The sequence below is a fragment of the Apteryx mantelli genome, chromosome 9 (assembly GCF_036417845.1).
Source record: "Apteryx mantelli isolate bAptMan1 chromosome 9, bAptMan1.hap1, whole genome shotgun sequence".
Taxonomy (NCBI): Eukaryota; Metazoa; Chordata; class Aves; order Apterygiformes; family Apterygidae; genus Apteryx; species Apteryx mantelli.
In genome coordinates this window covers 304,441-326,979 of record NC_089986.1, presented here as the reverse complement: position 1 = coordinate 326,979, position 22,539 = coordinate 304,441, and the positions used below count along the sequence as shown (strand labels likewise).

At 41.5% G+C, this 22,539-nt stretch overlaps 2 protein-coding genes and 1 long non-coding RNA gene across 4 annotated transcripts in view; 2 read left to right on the top strand and 1 right to left on the bottom strand.

Annotated features, from left to right (window-relative positions):
• Positions 1–124: 124 nt before the first annotated feature.
• On the top strand, positions 125–3,841 carry COMMD2 (COMM domain containing 2). The gene is made up of 5 exons (XM_067301525.1): positions 125–231; positions 555–632; positions 1,080–1,162; positions 2,511–2,684; positions 3,221–3,841. The coding sequence occupies exons 1-5, from the start codon at positions 165–167 to the stop codon at positions 3,416–3,418; spliced, it is 600 nt and encodes a 199-aa protein (XP_067157626.1). The 5' UTR covers positions 125–164; the 3' UTR covers positions 3,419–3,841.
• On the bottom strand, positions 2,511–17,035 carry LOC106484193 (uncharacterized). Its single transcript, XR_010884998.1, has 5 exons — positions 16,951–17,035; positions 14,829–14,908; positions 9,497–9,634; positions 6,443–6,503; positions 2,511–2,591 (listed from the first exon to the last, which is right to left on the bottom strand). It is a non-coding gene; the product is annotated as an uncharacterized lncRNA (long non-coding RNA).
• Positions 16,771–22,539, top strand: part of WWTR1 (WW domain containing transcription regulator 1) — a 78,023-nt gene continuing 72,254 nt past the window's right edge. For both annotated transcript variants that reach the window (XM_067301523.1, XM_067301524.1), the window contains exon 1: positions 16,771–17,300. In XM_067301523.1, coding sequence (XP_067157624.1) covers positions 16,891–17,300 — 410 coding nt within the window. In that variant the 5' untranslated portion in view covers positions 16,771–16,890. The remainder of the gene's footprint in view (positions 17,301–22,539) is intronic.

Below are 22,539 nucleotides of genomic sequence, written 5' to 3'. Positions count from 1 at the left end.
CCCGCCCGGGCCCCGCCCCGCCCCCGCCCGGAGACGCCCGCCCGCCCGCCCGAGCCCCGCGGCGCCCCCCGGCGGCGCGCTCCGGCCGCAGCCTCCCCCCGCGGCGGCGGCGGGCGGCACCGCCCCTTCCTGTGCGGCGCCGGGGCCGAGGCCGGGGCGCGGCGATGCTGCTGGTGCTGTCGGAGGAGCAGCGGGAGCACCTGGGCTGCCTGCCCCGCCTGGGCGCCGCAGGTGCGGCCGCCCTCCCGCTCCCCCGGCCCGGCTGGGCCGCGCCGCCGCCGCCTCTGCCGCCCCGCGGGGCCCTGCCGGGGCCGGCGGCCGGGGGAGCGGGGCCGGGCCGAGGGGCGGCCGGGCAGGGCTGGGTGGGGGGAGCGGGGCCGCGGGGCGGGGGAGCGGAGTGGGGCGGGGCCGGGCTGCGGGGCGGCCGGGCAGGGCCGGGGTGGGGGAGCGGGGCCGGGGCGGGGGGCAGCCGGCGGCCGGGGCGGGGCCTGGGTGGGGGGGGAGCGGGCCGGCGCGGCAGCGCGGCGCCTTCAGTGGAGCCTCTCTCGTTTCAGCCGTGGGCGAGCTGGGGCGGCTGGCAGTGGAGCTGCTGCGGCGCGGCGGCGCCCCGCGCGCCCTCGAGGCCGCCGCCAGTAAGAGCGGGGCGGGGGGGCGGGGCCGGGCTCGGGGGCGGGGCGGGAGGCGGGGCGGCTCGGGGGGGCCGGGCCGGGAGGCGGTGGCGCTGCACGCGTGAAGCTGCCGGCGCTGGTGCCCGCTCGCGTCGCGCCTTCCTTCCGGAGACGCAGTCTGACAGCTGATGATCTTTTAATCAATTTGCTCATTATTTAGTTCTAGAAAGTCGGCGCGCTGTTTCCCCTCCATTGTACCCTAAGCAGCCGGTTTGGGTTTTTCTTGTTTGTTTTTATCCGACTCGTCTCTTAGCCCTTTACAGTCCGTTACCCGAGGGCTGCTCAACCCTCTGCTGTTTTCCTTTTCTATGCACATTTTGCAAGTTAGCTTTGGATAAATTTGCAGGTTTGTGTGTTGTTGCTGCGGCAACTTAATGATGGAGTAAAAGGTGTTTTATGCTTTCTCTGAAGGAAAACTTGATGTTAGCGTCGACACTATTCAGCATGGCATCGAAGGGTTAACGTACCTTCTCACGGAAAGCTCCAAGCTTATGGTAAGGACGCGCTCACGTAGTGAATGAAGGGATGCGCTCGTGAGATGTCTTCTGTACAGCTCTCGTTCTGAGAACACTGGCTCGTGGGGAAAATCCACTTCAAAATTCTGATGAGACAGATCTTTTTAATTAAAAAAAAAAAAAAAGAGTCCGTCCCTTATGCAATTCTCTCCTTAAAAAAACTGCATCTGTATGGATGACTCAACTTGTTTGCAATTCCTGTTCAGTGTCTTCGAACCTAAAACTTGACAGTGTTTTAACAGCTTATAACAAGAACATACAGCAATTCAGGCTGTTTAGGGAAGAAGCATGGTTGAGGATTAAGCTCCATCCAAATAAGAAAAGATGTTGGAGTGGAGATGTTTTGTTCAACTTCTGTACAGGATATGTGCTTATATTAAGCCCCTATAAGTATTCCTTATGGTAACTGATATGCTTAGCTTGAGAGCTTTCTCAGCCCCTGACATCAGAAGTTTGGATGCAATATAAGCAAATATTGACCAAATAATAGTTGGATAATAACTGTTTCCATTGGAAAGACTACTATTAACACTGAAGAATTTTTGAATGCTGAAAACATGGAAAAGAGATACAGAGACAGGCAATTCCAATATAACTTCGAGCAGGCATTGTTCTGAAGAGTCGATAGGGATGAGAATGAAAGATTGCAGAATTTTCTGTTGAAGTAAGCTGACTCGATGGACAGATAAATTATTGTGGCTTTTATGGTAGAATATAGGTGATCACAGAAAGTTTTTGCTGCATGAAAAATATTTATTCCATTGCAAATGTGTAACTTTTTCCATTGAATAAATAACTATTTCCACAATAATGAACTGAACTTATCCAGTTCAGCACAAAGGCATTGACCTAGGGGAATCGCCTTCTGAGGCCAGTCCGAATTAATAAACATGAGCTTTGAGGCTGTACACGGTGCTTGCTTACATTTGTAGATAATCAGCTCATTTCAGAGTATTTATAATTTGAGTATCAATATTAAATTAATACCATGGATAAATTGATTATCTAGAAATGTATTTCCAAAGCTTAGATGTTTTTGCTATTGTGTCTTGTTCCCTGATATGAAGGATCAAACATGAAGGTGTTGAATGTTTTTTAAAGACCTAAAAACTGTTTCTGAAATTTGTTCAAATTAACGGTAATGTATCAACATATGCAAATCACTTAAAACGTGGGTGATTTGTTTTGTCCTAGCTGTGGAATTTCTGCAGGAAAATAATTGTGCCATACCATGTGTGTTTGGTGTTTACTTACAGTTTTATTTGTTTCTCAATAAATAATGAATATTACACAGTTCCATATTAAGGCCTCATTTGCTGATTTCCAGATTTCTGAGACAGACTTCCAAGATTCTGTCCATGTTCTGGGATTCTCAGATGAACTGAACAAATTATTGCTCCAGCTTTACCTTGATAACAGGAAAGAGATCAGAAGCATTCTTAGTGAGCTGGCACCAAAGCTTCCCAGTTACCACAATCTTGAATGGAGACTAGATGTGCAGGTAACGTCTCTTTTATTTATTTATTTTAGTAATCTGCATTTTACTTTACTTTTTTTAACATTACAAGCAACTGTGAGCAAATTAATGTGATTTGTATTATTCCAAGGTAATTGAGGCAGCAGGGATTTTTTTTATGTAAAATTGACATAATTTTGTTATTGTACAGAAGATAACTAAATTTAAGCTGAACAGGATACGTAATGATGCAAACTATTTGTTGCTTTATGAAAACTAAATTCATAGCTTCATTGGTACTTTAAAAATGTTAAAATATAATAAATGTATTGTCTTACATGTCATCTAACTTCACAAATATTATGAAAGCATTATTTAGAGTGGATTAATATTATCTAAAGATAAAACTAAATAATAGATTATGCATATCTTTATTTGTGAATTAAAAGGATTTTTAAACAGTCCTGCAAGCAGGTCCTGCAAATCTGCCTGAATTGTAAATGTGAAAGTTGACAACCGTCTGTTTTTTTTGTTTTTGTTTTGTTTCCTTTTTCCCCTTTCGTCTGAACTCCTTTCTACAGCTTGCAAGCAGAAGTTTGAGACAACAGATTAAGCCTGCTGTGACTATAAAGCTACACCTTAATCAGAATGGAGATCAAACCGCCCAAGTGCTGCAAACCGACCCTTCTACACTTCTTCACCTAATTCAGCAACTGGAACAAGCCTTGGGGGAAATGAAAACAAACCATTGTAGGAGAATAGTGCGCAACATGAAATAGTATTAATTCATGACTGTTGTCTTACGAGGCAGTTTATGAAATGACTAGAAACAATGTTCACAAATACATTTTGAGGAAAATAAACATCTGGATCAGATGAAATGCTTTCCTATGCCAGGATTTTGAGCCAGTAATTATAGGGTGAATGTCCTCAGGTGCTAACTTTACACAGCTGCCTGATATGAGATAGGTAATTAGTTTTGCTTTACCTGCACATACAGAAATTCAGCATGCTATATTTAGTATTTCGTTAGCTCTAAATGAGTATACTTAAAGAACTTTTCTACTTTAAGTAGAGCTGCTTGAATATTGTATAAAGCTGCACATTTATTGTTATGTTTATCAAGCAGATTTTTTTTCTTGGTTTTGCTTCTGTTTTGAAATAAAATAAAATAAAAATACATGAACTGGATGGAAATGATACCTTACAGGAATGGTTCTTCCATCTCGACTCATGTATGCATACAACTACGAATGCAGCTGTGGGAGTACTGCCCTCTTCCCCAAAAGCATTCAGTCAGCGCAAAGGCTGGGTGTTACACTGCCCTTCTACCCTTTTCTGCCCAACAACACCTGGTTGCTGTTAATTGTCTTGGAAATGTTTCTGTGAAGCAATGGCGTACCATGTCATGAGAATTTTGTTCCTAGCTTTCTGGTCTGATCTATGTTCTAGGAGATCTCAACTCTTGTTAGATAGCGTTGTTTACCTGATTTTACAGACAGTAATGTGGAAGCATTAGCTGGATTTATAATAAAGCTAGCAGTTAGTGTAGAAAGCCCAGTAGCTAAGTATAAGTCAGCATACAGCTTATTTCTATACATAAAGGTGATCTGAAAAATTGTAAAACCAAAACTCTGGGTTTCAGTGATGATATGCTATTAGGCAAACTCAGAAAAGTTTTAACTTCAGCTAAATCTCCTCTTAATGTTGTTTAAACACATTTTGTGGCTTGTTCTCTGGTAGGTCTGATGCAACAGTTTCTTCTGCTACGTGGATAGTGTTTTTAAAGGAAACACTGAACTAATGATTGCAACATAATTGATGCTTTTCCATTTTTAAGAAAAATATCTAACAAAGGTTATGTGAAAGTCACTTTCCGGTAGTATTCCAATACAATATTTTAGTGATTGGTATTAAATACTTTCACTAATTAATGCTTTATTGTCATTAGTGAGGTGCATCATAAATCTCTTAAAGTATACAGTGGAGGACAGAGAGACAAGAGGGAACCTTAGTACACAGATTTTGGCAGTAACAGTATCTTTACTGTCTTTCATAATGAAACCATAAAAATTCTCTTATTACTGTTTTCCTACATTCCCAAATGCATTATTTTCTTACTGTTTTGGATTTTTATACCTTTTGGTAGGTATTATTTCAAATGAAATATGGCAGAAGTGCTATAATCAGTAACAGGTATTATAACTTAAAAATTAGGTCAGTTTTACAGAACATGGAGCTGCTTATTCTTTGCCTTCTTTACATGGCATGGTTGTGGTGCGAACAAGCTTAATTTCATCTCCTGTATATGAATCAGCTAATAGCTTCGTTTTCTTAAAATGTCAAACTATTGACATGTAATACCACATTGGCGATTATTTAATAAGCAGATTGTTGAGACCTTTATTACATTAATTCATGGTGATAACAGGGATTTCATAATCTTAGAGGTTTCTCTTGAACATCTGGTGACTAAACATGATTCACTTAACCCAGTCTGTTGGGACTTCTCTGCCACAGCTCTGATTTGATGCATGCAGAAAGCATTTGATGGAATATACAGGATGTGCAATAGAAGGGTGTTTTTTGGATAAATTAAGTTCTGTATGTAAGAAGCTGTGCAGTTTGATTGAGCTGACTTTGCATTAGTGAAGGTTTGGCCACTGCCTACTGCATTTGAATGCTCTCTGAGAAGATACGGGTTGCTACTTATTTGTTATTTTGGGGAGGAATTAAGAGGGTTTTTTTTGGGGGGGGGATCATTGTGTTGTGGAGCTTTCTTGGGAAACTTTACTCACACTGCAGGTCCCTTGATGTTTTGCTGTTATCTAAAATAAATGGGGAAGAAGAATCATATGTGAGTTAAATCTTTGATAGTTTTGGTGAAGAGGGATGATTAAATGTGTTTGTTATCTGTTGTTTTTTCTCTTCACTTACATGGTAGTTAAATGTGATCAACTGTTACTACTTTACACTTCTGATTTGTTTTTCCATGTAATTGGCTTATATTTTTAAGTGAAATACAAGAACAGCCTATACATAGGCTGGCCAGTGTTTTCTCTTTACTCCGTACCAATCTCTTCTTGGTATAGCCATAGTCCAGAACTCACAGCAGCAAATAGGAAGGATTTTAGAGTTAAGTCCTAGATTTTCATAATTCATCTCCCCGTTGCCCAGTGAATCCGAACATTTTTACCTATTTCTTCAACATCTTGAAAAAAGAAAATGAGCTTCCATAGTTAGTTGACATCATGGCAAATGCTGGCTGTTTCTCTGTGTGTAGTGTCCCAAATGACACTTACTGCCATTGACGTAACCGTGCAGCTTGGAATTACCAATGTTGCAATTACTGTATTTGTATAAAATTGTTTTGTTGTGCAATTGAAGCCTAAGAGTCTAAACAAGCATCTTCTACTTCAGTACCCCATAAATAGTACTAAAATAAGAATTCACATATGGATCTGGATTTTTCAGTTTTAATGTAAACTCTATAAAAAATCAAAGGTGACATCTAAAGTTACATTTGATATAGCTTGTTTCTTCTCATGAATTTGCTATTGCCTTATAGAAATCACTGAATAAGAAATGGAGAGTACATGACATTATTCATAAACTATTAAAAATTATGATGTAATGTTACTTTTAACCCACCTTATTTTTAATAAAGTTTTTTAATTTGCTCTGATATTAGCAACTAAAAGCAAAGTTAAATTTGAGGTTGCTTCTCTTTTTTTTTTTTTTTTTGCAATTTTGCAAGAAGGGAGTCTTGATTTTATAAAAGAAAAAAGTGACTTTCAACTTACCTCTTAAGAAGTTACTCTCTTCTCTAAGTGACTCATCAGATTTGCTCTGCTGACAGTGGCACTATTTACATGAACAAGGGAAAAATTTATATATTCCTGTTAATAACTTTTGGAAATTATAGGGTGTTTTTGAACTGTACTGTACTGGATTGACGTATGCAATAAGCATAGATAAAGTAGCTCTGTTTTGTGCCCATGATATGGAATAGATGACCTCTCAGTGCCTCTCGCAGCTTTATTTTCCATGTCATTTTGATTAAGGGAACATTCAGTGATAATGTGTGCTTCTATAGTAGTATTACTTTCCACAGATCCTCTTGTGTCATAAAGTACTCGTGTGATTAGAATGAGCCAAAATTGGGGTATAAGCTGGACTGTGTGGGGAAGATTTTTTTTTCCTTTTTTTTTTTTTAAGATGGCTTATGTCTAGCCTAATGTCATTTCTGATCTAATACATTGTTTTTAAAATGTAAAAATGCTGAAGTAGTAATATGATTTGAAGACATTTCTGCTATGTGTTAATCTGCAAGTTAGTTTCACATTATAAATACAAAATACTTCTGAACGCAGAATTATCCCTCTAAAAGCACACAGACAAATTGCAAACTTGAATTTTATATCCTTGATGGATTTTAATTAGTAGAAGCCTATAGTGAAAATACTGACACAGCTTTTGCAATCATATAATGAAAATAATTACAATAATGAAATAATAGTACTTGGAGCTTTTCATCTAAAGATCTTGAAGCAATTTACAAACATCAATTAAATTCTGAATATTCTGTGAGGAAGTCAAGTGTATTACTATTTCATCTTTAGAGACCAACCAAGTATGGAAAATATGTTTATGTGTTACCATCAGTGTGGGACTTCTGTTATGTTTTAACTGCAAGAATTAACTTTATTGCGAAGAACTGCCCTTTCCGTGCATGTCGGGAAACTTTTGGTTTAACAAAGTATACAACTTGTGAATAGGTCCCTGTCACCTTTCTGATAGTCCACTGAGTTCAGGAGAAATTCATAGAGCTGCAAAGATCCAAGTGCATAGAACAGCTAAGTGTCCCAAGTATTCTAAGCGTAAGCTAGATTATTTTGTCAAAAGCGGAAAGGTTGGGTCCTTAGCTATATGCATTCCATGCAGATTTGTACATCTGTTTATTTTTTACTGGTCTAAATAGCAGAGGGCAGAAAGTTTGTGGGTTTTGATCCACAAAGTACAAGTTTCACTACACAATTATTTTTAATGCTTGTGTTCCACTAAAAATTGTTTGTAGTCTCAAGACCATGTTAGGAGTGTATTTCACTTCGTATTTTCCAAATTCATGATCAATATTAAACTGAAAATACTAAAACTTGCAGTATTTCAAACCACTGTAAAACACATTGGTTGCTTGTTTGTTTTTTTTTTCTTGAATCTGACGATTAATTTGCTAATCCATTTAGCACATAATATGACATAATCTGATTCTTGCAGCAGAGGAGGATGTCATTTGTTTGCTGTTGTTAAAATACTTAGATTCTTTAAATCATTAAGTAAACTAATGCAGTAATGCTTTTCTTCCTGTGTTTTTTTTTAATCCACTTGAATGAGATATGATCACTGTCCATATTATAAATTTTTTATCAAAGTTTGATTGTTAATCAATTCCCCATCTCAAAAGTACACTCAAACTCTCCTACAAGCTTTATTTTCATTGTACTTTTGGTAGTACCTTTCTTTCTTGCATGCTTTAAATTAACTAGACTGAATACTCCTTCACTTTTTAACTGGCTTTCTAATTAATCAGATGTTCTGTGAATTATATGGGGGAAACTGCTTTTGTTTAAACAGATATGGTGTTAGTTTAGATTTACATGCATATAAATAAATCAGTATCTGAACTTTAGGATTAGGCCTTGAATAAATACTATGATTCTCATTTAACAGAAAACCCCTTGAAGATTTTTGTCTTAACATAAGAGTTATCTTTTTAATTTAATGTTAAAATGTATTAGACCTGTTCTAACACTGCATGAAATGTGTCCATATATAGACTCAAAGGTACAAATGGTGATTTTCTTTCAGTTCCAGTTTGTGTAAGAATGCCTGTTTCCTATACTGTGACTTTGTAATGTTAACAATAGGTAGTGTGTAGGAAAGGAAATCCAAGATTAGGAATAACCTGGCAAAACTCCATGAGTAAAACTGTACTGTTCCTTACTTAACTAAATAAAGGGAAGGAAGTTTCCTGTCTGTGCTTGGCTGTGTGGTCAGGGTCTGGGGTATTACAGCACAATTTTTTTTTAATACTGTTGCTGATTTTATTCTCAAGATAAATATAGATTGTGGCAGTTTGAGGACTGCAGTTGTATCTTGGGTGAGTGAAATTTGAAATCTGAAATTTCACTCACCCATCAGATTATTTGTATCAATAGAAGATACCTGTTTTAGGGTTCTGGGTTTGAAGTTATTTTAAATGTATTTTTCAGAAGAACTACTGGTAATATTTAAAGATGGAATAGTGGGCAGAGTGCTGTTATGTGCAAAAAAATGCAGTTTTTACTGTGATTGTATAACAGAATATTTTAGAATTACCATGATCATCAACTTTATGAATTGCACAAGTTACTGTAGATATATAAGGCCAGGCAATCCTTCAGTTCATTTACCACATTAATGAAGCTTGTTGGAGGTATACCATTCTTAATAGTTGCATCCAGATTTTCCCCAAAATGTAAATAATATTCAGGCTAAGAGATGAGCCGTAGTGACCAAATATGCTGCAAAACACACTAAATACATCTTTTTCCACCACTAAATAAGTAACAATCTTCCATTAATCTTACTCTATTCCTTTCCCTATCTACTGCTCTCTCAAAATTATTTGTTTTTTTGAAAAAAGAAAACTTTAATAAAGAGAATTTAACAGAATTTCACTTTATGGAATCTGTATCTTACTCCATATTGTGTTTGTGTGTGAACATTCAAAGTAGTATTCCTAGTGTTCCAAACGGATACTAAAAAAAACAGAACTGTAGAAGTTAGCAGACTTCTGTGCTTACACAAAACCATACCTTACACAACCAACCTGTCTTCATAGGTGTACCATAGGATAAGAGAAAAACTTCTGTCCTGTTAGGTCTGTCTTCAGCAGAAGTCTTGACCAAGTGTTTCAAGAAAATTTTACAGAAATACCTCAGTGGTTACCTAAACTGTAATTGAGACAAAACCTGTTATAAGGATTTTATGAATTTCAGGAATTGGTTAATAATTTAACATGGGTGGCCTTTAAAAATCACCACTGTTTACGCTTTTCTACATGCAAATGTATCTTCTAATTTCTAGATTTAAGAATATACAAGGTCGACAGGTCTTTCTTGGTTCTTGCTGGGGATTGCAGTTTTGGATGTTGCTGACAGGCTGTTACAGCCTCTGCTGAAGTGGAAAGTGTGAGCACATCTTATGCGCTTCAGTAACAGGGCAGCCATCTCAGCCTGCACTGTTGATGAAGCTGGTCTAGTTAAGGTGGATAACTTTGCACAAAGTGCTCAGATGTTCACTTCTGCCAGCTGAACTCTCTTGGACAGTAACATCCAGGTAGCAGACAGCTGCAAGCAGTTTGAGGGATGAGAGTCACTGGAACTGTTTCATGTAGATCTAAAAGAAGGTGGTCAGTGCTTCAAGAACCGTGAGCTGAAGCCCCAACAAAAAGATCTCAGGTTACAAAGTTTCTCAAAACATGAGACTTGGTCTTTTTGCCTCGGTTTTGTAAATATTAGAGGCTGGGGTGCTTTTTAACAAAGATTTTCTTCAGTGATCTTTGCCTCTTCACAGGAGCCTGATCCTGAGGGAATTTCCTCCTAATTGCGGTTGATCTAAGGGATGTGCTGTATCTAAAAATCTTGTATTACAAAAGCCTAACATACAGCCTCATAGTAGATTCAATCAAGAAGTCCTAAGAAAGCAAAACATATGCCTTTTATAAATCAGTCAACAAATATCTGACACAGGAGGCACACATTCTGAGTACTTTTATGCTGTTTTTACCATAAAATGTTTTCTTCTTGGTCCTTTTTGAGTAAGTTATATAATTGTATCTTGTAACTTCTGAATACTGTGCCACATCAGTTTCAAGATTTCGGATCTTCCTTACGAAAATCATAAAACCAAAGCAAGGAGGAAAGCAACACTGTGTCTCCTGCTCTTCCCAGGTAACCACATTAGAAGAACCTCTGCTATTTTGGCACTAGGAGACATCTTCATTTCATGGTCTCAAGCTAACGGATGGAGATGTTTGCCTAGTTCTGATCAGCTAAAGGATAAAAGCTCTCACTGGTCAGCATACTCCCACGGCCCACTCCAAGGCTTTTTCAAGTACAGCTAACCAAAGAGGGGCATTGCTGTCACCTGTGTATTGAATGCTTATCCTTAATACTTCTGAGAAAAACAATTTCCCTCTCACCCCTGCTCTTTCTCCCGTTGAAGTTCGCAAGTTACTACCAAGGATGACTTTCCAGACAAAAAGAAAACCCATGCTGAAAACGAGGAATAATGAGCATGCATGTTGCTTCTACTTTCTAGGGGAAGTAGTAAATTCTGCAATTCAAATGCATGTGCAACAAGGGACTAATCAGTCACATAGGCCTTATCTTTGGTAGAGAGAGGGTAAAAAGTGGAATATACAGTGCTAAACAACTACAACCAACAACACATGTTCAAGATATGTCAGGAAGTATATGACACTTTTTTTTTTAATCACTTAATAAGTCTCTATCTATATAACTGGTAAGTTTAACGCTAACAGCACTAGCAGGACGTCAGAATAATCAGGCTCTGTTTCCAATTGTCCTGCTGAGCTTGAGCAAATCATATGACCTCTTTAGGGGACACAAGAAACTCAAACTGGAAGACCCTTCCCAAAGTATCAAATCTGTTGTGCTTAAACTATTAGCTTTGTTCCCTTGCCAAAACTAACTCAGAAAACCCTCTCCATGTACATGGCAGCTTATATTAACAAAAAGGAAAGTAGTATTACCATATCTTTCTGTAAGTGAAATTAGTTATGCTAGCAAAAATACGTTTCATGCTGGTTTAACTGTCAATGCTGCTCTATGTTACTCTGTTGCTAAAGTTTGTAGAGCTATTCCAGAATATTTTTCCTCTATAGCTACTCCTGTGTATTTTAGTCTTGTGAGCATGGTAATTATTCTGGTATTTAGTCAGCAGTGTTCACACAGGGAGTCAGATGGACATAACTATTCCAAAACCACTCTTTTCAATAAAATCATACTGAGTTAAGCTTTTTTTTTTTTTAAATCCAGACTTCTGTTTTCAAGTACCAGAATAGACCAGGTTCCAGTTTATTTTATGTGGCTGTTTTAAGATTTATTTATACCACAAGGCTTGGCCAAAATTCATGTTCCAGATCTGTCTTGAGTAACTGTAGGTCCTAAAGACTAGCTGTTTGTCTGTCCTGTAGATGTTACCACAAATGTTAATTTATTTCCTAACTCATTTATGTGTCAAGTCAGCTGCATTAGCAAAACTCATTTTCATCAGCAGTTTACACTACCTGAGCCAAAGTGAACATGGTGTGCCTACACATTTTGTTCCACTATCATCTTGGTGGTGCGGGGCGGGGGGGAAGGAGAGGCAGTGATAATCTCATAGGAGTTGAAACAAGCATCTGGAGTGTGGTAATAGCTGACATGAGTTCAGCTGTTTGCAAATGCTAGATGCTACAGGTCAGCCCAGATCACTGTTGCAGGCTATTTAAGTGTAATCTGACTGACTTTGTATTGATGTGGATGAGCTGTGTTCATACGGCCCATTCTGCTGGCTGTGCTGTAAGGGGAATAACCTCTGAGAGACAAACATTGCAATGATTTTTTGGTTAGCACAGCTGTTTCTGAAGTGAATGTCTGAGCAGTCATCTACTATAGATGTTCACGTAGGTTTCCTGCCAGCAAAATTACATCAACTTATAAAATAACATAAACTAAGCTGACAGGAGCCCTTTTTTGCTAGCAGACTGTGTCCACACTAGAGGTTTTGTTGGCTTGGAGATGTTGGCTGGAGAGTATATGCTGACATAGCTATTCTGGTAATATACACCAGGTCTTTGTATTAAATAACCCCATCAGAGTTGGCTACAAGGCATGTGCTTTGCATGCATTCTGAAGCACCAAACAAAGTCTAAAATCTTTTAGCTACCTGAAAAACAAATAGTTATAAAATACACAAAGATACAAATGGAATCTTAAGCATGATCCATTTGTTCAAAAACACAACATGTTTACTGAGGTATACCTTTCCGAAAGAAGTTCCTTGAAAATTAATTATAGAACTATTAGCAGGACCACAATATGCAAAAAATGTCTAACATCATTGTCACAAATGCAAATAAAAATTACTGATTTGCATGACAAACTATATGATGGTTTTTAAAGTGTGAATGTGTGTACATATACATTTATATAGTGAAACTTCATGTTACGTGTTTACTGTTCCATTTTATTTTTTGTTCTCTATTATTTATTTTGCAGAAATATAAGCTTTGTTTTTATTTATGGCTATTTTTCACTGAAGTATATGAAAGTAGGTAGATGTAGTTAATGACTACCTAAAGTCTCTTTATATACTGCATGCCTAAACAAAAGGGAGGAAGCATGCACACTCTTCTTGGTCTGCACTGTGTAATTGCTGGACAGTTACCCAGGAAGGAGATTTTTCAAGGGAATCTTGAATGTTTTCTCTTAAGACATCACACATGCATCTTCACCTATATAGGCTTTCTCAGAAAAATGTTAATGTATGCAAGGTTTAATACAAAGCAGGGATGGATCTAGATTAAAAATTACAACATATGGTATCACTTCTTTAAACCATTAGATGCTCATTATCTAAGGGTATGTTTGAAAGTGCACCTACTCTGATTGCTTGGCTTTCCACTGAAGTATAGATGCTGCTCTTGAATTTGCTGCTAGAAGACATACTAAGAGGGTACACTTGAAGAGCTGCACTTTTACAGACCTTTCAGTTGAACAACAGAATTTCCGTACTATTCAAAAACAGTTGAACAGCACATAAAAATGAGATACATTCATGTTATTGTCATATTTTTTTACAATGTATGATCCTGTAATTAGAAGAAAAATATCATGACAAGGAGGCATTCTGTGTATGTCATATTCATGGTTATGTTCCTTAATCACTTAATCCAATATGCACTGAAGTGCCATTGTCTTCTTTTGACCTGAATGTATTGAATCATTGTCTATAAAGGCTGGTGGCCATGTCATATTTCTACACCTCAGGAAGGAAGTTACTTGTTACTAAAACAGGTATAATAGCAATAGCACTATGAGAATTTATTCTTTTATTTTTAATCACTTTGAGATCAGTGGATGAAGTTGCTTTAGACCACATCAAGTGGTAAAATAAAAGGTAGTTTTATTGTGCTATAAAAAGTGGAGCTGAAATCCTAGTATCTTGCTGAAGAATATGGTTATAGCTATAACAAATACTGCTTAAGTTTAGAACAGATGGGTATATACTTACTCATGAGATGCAATACTGTCTTATGGAAGCGGTCTAATTAATTTAGATGAGATGTCAGCATGAATGAGATTATCAGAGCCTTGCCTTTAATTGGCATGTCGTTTAGAAAGGAATGTAATAGGTAGATGGGTGTGTCTTTACCGAAGGGTACAGAGGCCTGGAGGAAGCATAAAAGCCTTTGTAAAGGCTATATGAAAAAGCACTCATGTTCAGATCATTATCTACACAATAGCCACATACACACAGAAAGTCATCTAATATGCAAGGATTTTAAACAAGGAAATTGCAGAAAAAAATCATATGTAATATCTACATAACCCTGCAGCAGGTGCTGTAATTAGCACAGCTGTCTGAGCTAGTAAAAATGTTAGCAAGTGACCCAGTAAGGAAGCAGTAGAAGAATGGTACAAAAGATAGCAAGGAAAATTCTCAGGGAAGGGAAGCGTAAACAAGTCTCAGGAGTACTGTGTTTCCTGATCAGAAACATAGCAGATGTGGAAAAAAATACAAGGAGGAGATCTGCCTAGGCAGTGGAAACATAAACAGGAAATGTAAGGAAAAATAAATAAATGACAGCATACTTGTTGAAGCAAGGAAATCAGGAAATGCACAAGCAAGAGCAACTCCTGTTCCCTAGATCTGAGTCGAATGCAGACTTCATGTACAGACGTAAACTGTGACTCTCAGAATCTACAGCGCTAACCTGAAATGTAACACTAATCAAGGGATAAGGACTGTTCAGGAGACAGGTCCTAGTTTGAAGTTGGAGAACCAGATGAAGTTCAGAATAGATCACGCTTCTTCTTAAGGCAAGAAATAAGTAACAGAGGAGAAAAAATGGCTTACCTGAGACTTTTCTAACGTAGATTCTGATTAGTGAGGAGGATGTGCTCTGATTAGTCAGCATAGCCTGCAGTCTGTCCAAACTGCAGAAATAAAATGAAGAAACGTATTACTAAAATAAAGATGTGTTTGTATAGTGAATGTGTAGTATCTATATGTATACAGCCATAAAGACACTGTATGCTTTCTACAGTAAAAACCAACCTCAAAGTTGGGAAGTGAACAGCATTATTTCTCACAGATGGAGCTAGTGAATTTCAGCAAATTTGGGGTCACATCAGCACCATTCGCAAGTCATCCCAAGCCCCCCCTGCCCCCCAAATCTTCCATGGGAATACGAAAGATTCAAAAGGAGCTGAGTTTGCATGAATTAAGTTTAATTTACAGGAAGCCGCAGGAATGCATTCTGACGACAGCTATGGTTCCTAATACAGGTTAAAGGGAGGGCACGTGACTGCAAACAGGCGGTCGGGATGGATCCAAAAAATATCGGGGCTATATTTGAAATACCGCCTGTGGACAGCAAGTTGTAAAGATTCACGATAAAACTCTGCACTAAATTCACACCAGCCGGCGAAGGGCTAAGCCTGTTCTCAAGCCCTTACACGAGTCGCAGTCCCTGTCACCACGCGTGTTTTCTTCCCTTCCCCGTTACGAGGCTCCCATTGCCACGGGATCGCTAAATTATGCCATGGAACTGCTGCGATAAATGAACCTAAGTGAGCATCGTTTTGTTTCCAAAAGTTAATGACATTGTCTCTGAGCTTCCTGAATAGTGGTTTAAAAACAAAGCTAATTATGCAGACAGAAACTCTTTCAGCGGCGTCAGGAGAGAAAACGCCTCAGGTTTGCGAGCAGCACCGCGACCCCGCGGCGGGACGGCCCGACAGGAAGGAGCCCGGGCCACCCCGCGCCTGCCGCAGCGGCGCCGTGAGGGGAAACAGCCCCCCCAGCACGGGCCGCCCAGCGCCGTGAGGGGAAACAGCCCCCCCCCCCCCGACCGCAGGCGCGGAGGGTTGCGAGGAGACACCTCGGCCCGGCTGTGAGAGGACACAGCCCGCCGCGCAGCGCCCTGATGCCCCCCCCCCCCGGGGGCGCAGCACTGTGAGGGGAAACAGCCCCCACGGCCGCGGAGGGCTGTGACGGGACCCCCCGTCCCATCCCGGGCCGCGCAGCGCTGTGAAGGGAAACCGCCCCCTCGGCAGCGGAGGGCTGTGAGGGGAAACAACCACCCCCCCACCCCCGATCGCAGACGGGGAGGGTCGTGAAGAGACACCTCGGCCCGGCCGGGCACCGCCGTGAGGGGAAACAGCCTCCCGCGCCGCGCAGCGCCGTGAGGGGACTCCCCCCCCCGGGCCGCGGCCGCGCAGTGCCGTGAAGGGATTTCCCCCCCCCCGGGCCGCGGCCGCGCAGTGCCGTGAAGGGATTTCCCCCCCCCCGGGCCGCGGCCGCGCAGCGCCGTGAAGGGAAACAGCCTCCCGCGCCGCGCAGCGCCGTGAGGGGATTCCCCCCCCCCGGGCCGCGGCCGCGCAGCGCCGTGAGGGGAACCAGCCCCCCCCCCCCCGGACACAGGCGCGGAAGGTTGTGAGGGGACACCCCGGCCCGGCCGCCCCCCCGGGCCGCGGGGGCGCAGCGCTGTGAAGAGAATCCGCCCCCCGGCCGCGGAGGGCTGTGAGGGGACCCCCCCGCCCCGGGGCCGCGGGGGCGCAGCGCTGTAACGGGACCCCTGCGGCGCGCAGAGCCCCTTGCCGCACCGCAGCGAAAGCTCCCAACTTTCCGCAGCAGTTGCATAACTGCGGGCGGGCGGGGCGGGGCGGGGGCGGCCGGCGCGGCCCGGCCCGGCCCTCGCCCCGCCGCTGCCCGGCGCGGCCCGGGGGAGGGCGCCGCGCTGCCCGGGGCTGACCCGCCCGCCCCTCCGCCGGGACACGGCGCTGCCGGCGGGCGCAGAGGCACTGCCCGCTCCGGTAGAGCGGCGCTGCTCCCGGGCGCCGCCCGGCACCGACGGCGCGTCCTCGGCGGCGGCCCTAGCACCGCCCGCGCCCGCCGCCGCGGCTGAGGGGGGAAGATGAACCCCGCGCCCGCGCCCCCGCCGCCGGGGCAGCAGGTGATCCACGTCACGCAGGACCTGGACACGGAGCTGGAGGCGCTCTTCAACGCCGTCATGAACCCCAAGCCCAGCTCCTGGAGGAAGAAGATCCTGCCCGAGTCCTTCTTCAGGGAGCCCGACTCGGGCGCGCACTCGCGGCAGTCCAGCACGGACTCGGGCGGCCCGCCGCCGCGGCCCGCCGCCGCGCAGCACGTCCGCTCCCACTCCTCGCCCGCCTCGCTGGTGGGCGCGGGCGCGGGGGCGGGCGGGGGCGCCGCGCCGCAGCACGCGCACCTCCGCCAGCGCTCCTACGACGTGACGGACGAGCTGCCGCTGCCGCCCGGCTGGGAGATGGCGCTCACGCACACGGGACAGCGCTACTTCCTCAAGTGAGTGGCGCGGCGCCGGGACGCGGGGAGGCGGGCGGCCGGGGCCGGCGGGCCGCGCTCGGCGCTGGCAGGAGGCGGCCGGGCCCGCCGCGGCGCGGGGGCTCGCCGGCTAGGCCGCGGCGCTGCGCGGCGTCCCGGCGCCGGGGCTTCGTTCCGCGGCGGGCTCGGCCGTGACGCTTGCTGCGGGGAGCTCCCCGGCGCGCGGGAGCGGGCGCGGCGCCGGTGCCGGGGCCCCCCGCGCCCGGGCCCCTCGGTCCGTGGCCCCCGCGCCCCGGCGGCGGGCGCTCGGCGCTGCTCGCGGTGCTCCCGCGGGCTGCCGCCTTCAGCAGCGCGGCGGGGAGCGGCCGAGCCTCCTGGCCGCAGCCTGGGCCGCAGAGCAGGGTGCTCCGTCTCTGGCAGCTGCAGTTTGGTTTAAAGCAGTGTAGGAGGCCTGAAAACATGCAATAATTGTGACATGCGATAAGGCAACGATACCTTCTTTTGGTAGATTTTATATCTCTGCTCCAGATTCACTGTAGATTAAGCGGCACCGTATTAAGTTGGCAAACGCACGGTAGCAAAATACTTACTAATGAAGCATCCAGCCAAGTGTACTGAGAAAGTTTAACTGCCAGGGCTGTAGGAGATCGTTCACCCCTTCACTACAACCTTCTTGGTCAGGAAAGTAAGTAGTGTTTTGGGTTCATGTTCAACCATTTATATTATTTACTTTTTAGAAAAATCAATAAAAACATAATTTACCTCATTTTGTAATGATTTTATTGCCTCGTGGCTTTGGAGTCGCCAAGGGATTATTCAAGAGCAGAAACAGTCTTGGTAGTTACTCTGCAGAGTTTGGATTCTTGCCCCTTGTCACACTCCGAGTTACTAGCAAAGCGTGAAAATTCATTTCCTTTCTTTTTGCCGCTCTGGGTGTTAGTATATGTGGTTTATGATGCTGAGTGGACATGTGCCAGGGTTCAAACTTGTGAATTCTTTACCACTCTGGTTTACCATCTACATGAGGAGACTTGTTGCGCTGCATCTTGCATATGTTTTTCTCAAGAAAGCAGGACAGAGAAGAGGAAGCTGATAGGAGCAGTGTAACATCATTTGTAAATAAATATTTTCTATAAATACTTGCTAGGGTTTGGCCAACAGGTGTTTTCAGACTCTGGCTAAAAATGACATAATTTTTGCCTACCATTTGGCTTTTGGTTAATATCAAAATGAGCTCCTGTGGTTTCACCTTTACCCGTCACACATTTCTGACACAGAGGCCTTTCCCTGTCACCAAACTCTGAGTTCTTGCTGCTTGGGCCAAAAATGTGAGTCTCTTATTCAAAAAGCTGTGGGTAAAACCTCAGAGTGTCTTTTATATTTTTCCCAAATCACATCAACAATAATAAAATAAGTGAAAGTTTTGAGAAACTTTATTTTGTGAATCTGTTCATTTTTTTAATGCCTCTTAAAAGTAGTGTGTTCTGATTAACAATATCCTTTTTTATATAAAACGCAATCTTATTATGTGTAATTTGTTACCTAAAGTAGTCTGTTTCATTTATCCAGTTTTAGTTATCCCACAGAACTTTTTTTTTAATTTCTGTAATAATTAAGTGGAATAAATTATTTCCTTATTAGTCAGTAATATTTTTTGGAGGTAATACTCAGCTATAAGATGATCATATATGAATTATAATATTTTGCCATGATGTAATTTCTTCAGGTGAAAATAACATTTTCTACAGAAATTTAATATTGTTTATGGAAAGCAGCATTTAAAACTATGTAAAATAATATGTAGTGTTTAAGTCAGATGATTCATTTAAAAACACTAGTTGGTCAAACCTGGCATGTAAGGTTACATTTATGTATATCCGAGGGTTGCCTGTCAAAAAAAGTCACCATTTCTTTTCAGCTTAATGCTATGTACATGTGCATAGTCATTGGCAAAAGAAAATTGAGAAGGAGGTGGAGAGCAAATAGCAAAAAACTAAATGGTATTAAAGCCTTTATGATCTGTTGAAGTTTAAAATGCAATTTGTTTTATTTAAGTGTATTATCAAGAATTATTAAACGAAAGTAGTGATAGGCTTTCAGTGAGCAATGAGCCTTAGTTAGCCTCGTTGACCAGGAACCAGCTATAACTTGCAGAAGTCACAGTCTTGCATGTCAGTTCCTGCAGAAGTTTTCTGGCTGTGGCTGGAAGAAACATAAGTAGCCTCGGGACCACTCCACCCTGTAATTAAATACCAAACCACAAAAGTGGGGGATGGAAAACAGACTAATAAACACACGCTCACTTACAGCAATGTTATCTAAAGCATTTTTCTGTGTGTGCATGTGTGGAAAAAAAAGTTTAAGTGTGATTTATTTTTGATAAAAAGGATTTCTGGAAAGATGGGCAAAATGCCTTGTGTAGCTCTTACATTGGTAAGTGGACATATCAGTTGCATATCGATCCACATGCTGAACTGTGTACACATATTCTGTAATAAGAATTTTTCAAGTATTACTTTCTACCAGTTTGATTTTAGGTGCTGCAGCCTCGTATTTCAAATGAAGTCTAACGTTTTAGTGTTTTCTCAATGTGTGTACAGTGCTTCTGATCAGACTCTGATTTCATTCCAGGAGGTAAACACATCTGTATAGAGAATATGGTGTTTGCACTGAACAGATTTGTGAAACTTGTTGCTGCTGTTACCTTTATCACAGTGATTCTTAAAAATGTTACTGTAAACATTTGCCATATGAGGACATATTTGCCAGTAGAAGCCTGTTCAGGGTGAAAGCAGGCTGATTACTTTTAGCACTTGATTTACTTGACATGCCCCAAATTTTTCCTACCAGTTTCTGTTGGTGGAAAAGTTTGATCTGACACATGGTAATTTTTACATTACTGAACAGGTTCAGCAAAACATGGTAAAGAAAAGTAGTATAAATACCATGAAAATACTTTTTTTCTGTAAAGGACAAAACAACATTAAGACAGTTAAACTGTTCGAACGATTTCCTAATACTGCATTTCTATGAAAACAATTGAGTTAGTTCTGTAGGGATTGTAACTATCTAATATTGTTATTGTGCTTGATGCTGTACAGTATTTAGAACAGAGATATTTTCTGCCTCAGAAATGTTGTCATATAACTGTAAGTGGGAGATGGGAAGGACAGTACGTGAGACACTGTTAAGCTCTGATAAAAGTGTGGGGAAAAATTAACACCTTTGTGCTAAACTGCTTCGAAGAATTGGTCCAACGTTTACGACCCATCACTGATGGACTTAACGCACAGAGCGTTAAGTGGGGATTGCATCCATGTAGCTTTGGTTTTACGTTGTAGAAAAATGGTGCAAGGCAAGAGGCTGAGCATCTTCATTGTTTTTAATGTTGTATGTTAGGGAGATGCGTTTATGAAAGCATATGGCTTTGGGGGCATCCCATGCACTCTTTAAGGACTTGGCATTGTTTTCCCCATCTCCAGCGGTAGTTCGGGTGGAACATCGTGGTCCCCTTGCGTTTACTCCTGTGACTGCTCCCCTTGTCTGTGTTCCTTCTTGTTAAAAAGAAGCTATAATGTGCAATCCAGTTTGAGATTTCTTACTGCTAATGGCTTCTATCCAGCATTAATGTATGCATTTACTATTTAACAGAGTTCATAACAGATAGGGAAGCTGTGATACAATACTGGAGTTTATTTGCTGGGAATGCAGCTGTAGCTCCTATGCGTATTGCTTCCTAACTCATTTTAGAGGCATTAGGGAGTTCTAAGTTTTGGAATGTACACATCAAAACTAAATTTGCAAGCTCTGATTAACAGCATCCGTGTGCTGTCTGATTGCTCCTTTAACTGGAGTCTGTAGTTCAAATTCTGTTCTAATGATGCTGTTATAAATCCACAGCAACTTCCCTGACTTTTGTGCAACTGATAACTAGTTTTTATCTTTCTGCTTATATGGGATCAACATGATGTATGAAGTAGTTTCAACATCTGAATTCTGAGATTGGATCAGATCTTATTCTTGGCAAAACCTGAGTGATCAAGCTTCGTCTAAGGGAGCGTTAATGTAATCAAATATGAGGGGAAGAGCATATGAAGCCATGAGACATAAGCAGTTAGGTCATTTAATTCCATATGAAAAATACTTTCAGGGTTATAAATTAATTGGTACATTCCCTTGTTTTATTAATCTCTGGTGCTCTATACAAACAATAAATACAATGGACTTGACAGTTGTCTCTTAAAACAGAAATTTTGTAATTAGTGTCAGATTTTGGTAGGATTTTTGCCTGACTGAGGACTAAATAAGGATTTTGGAAATTGACCTAATACATTGTTTAGAATTAACAGTTTTATTTCATTAAAGAAAAAATTCTAAATTTCTGGTCAAGGGAGAGTTATATAACTAAATCTGAATATGGTTCAAAAAAGTATGTAAATTTTTAAGTACAGTAGAGAAAATAAATAGAATCAGTAATCACAAGAGTATTTAATAGGTTTTATTAAAAAAAACCTACTGATACTGAAAGTTATTATTGGGATGTATTAACAAAAGCCATAGATAGTAGGCCATGTTCTTGCAATTTCACACTTTGTAGGCTGTTCTGCTGCATTAGAATTTCGTGCCTATAACTTCAGTCAGAATTTGCATTTCAGTTGTCACAGCTTTGAGTTCCTTGATTTAATAAGTATGTACAGCATGTAACTGTATTTCATATGCATCTTGGCTTTTGGTATGAACTTACTTTAACTACTGCACTTGACAAATGTATTAAAGAATAAACATTGACAAACTATAATAGTAGTTGTAATTGTCATACAAAATTTTTAAACTTGTCGTCTTACATGAAGAAAATACTGTTAATACTGTTTTCTGGTATTTTTAGGTACTTTTTTGGTTTCTAATGGCGTTCTTTTATTGATGTGTCCCACTAAATAAAATGCGTAATTGCCATGGTTGTATTCTGCTTGATATAAACATGTAATTAATAGGAATGTTTAGACAGAGCAAACAGTGAAGTTTATTGATTACTCAAAAGCTTACATTGTGGGTTTTTTTTTTTAAGACATATTTATTAATTTGTTGTTTTATATGGCTATTTGAAAAGCATATTTGACTATATACGGTGTCTATGAAAAGTCCTGCATGGTTAGCTCTTAAATTCCATGTCAGTGTTCCACAATGTACTTTTCATTATTTTAGATTTTTTTTATTCTTTCTTTTGTTGATTTGAAAGTTTTAATAGATTAACTTCCATATT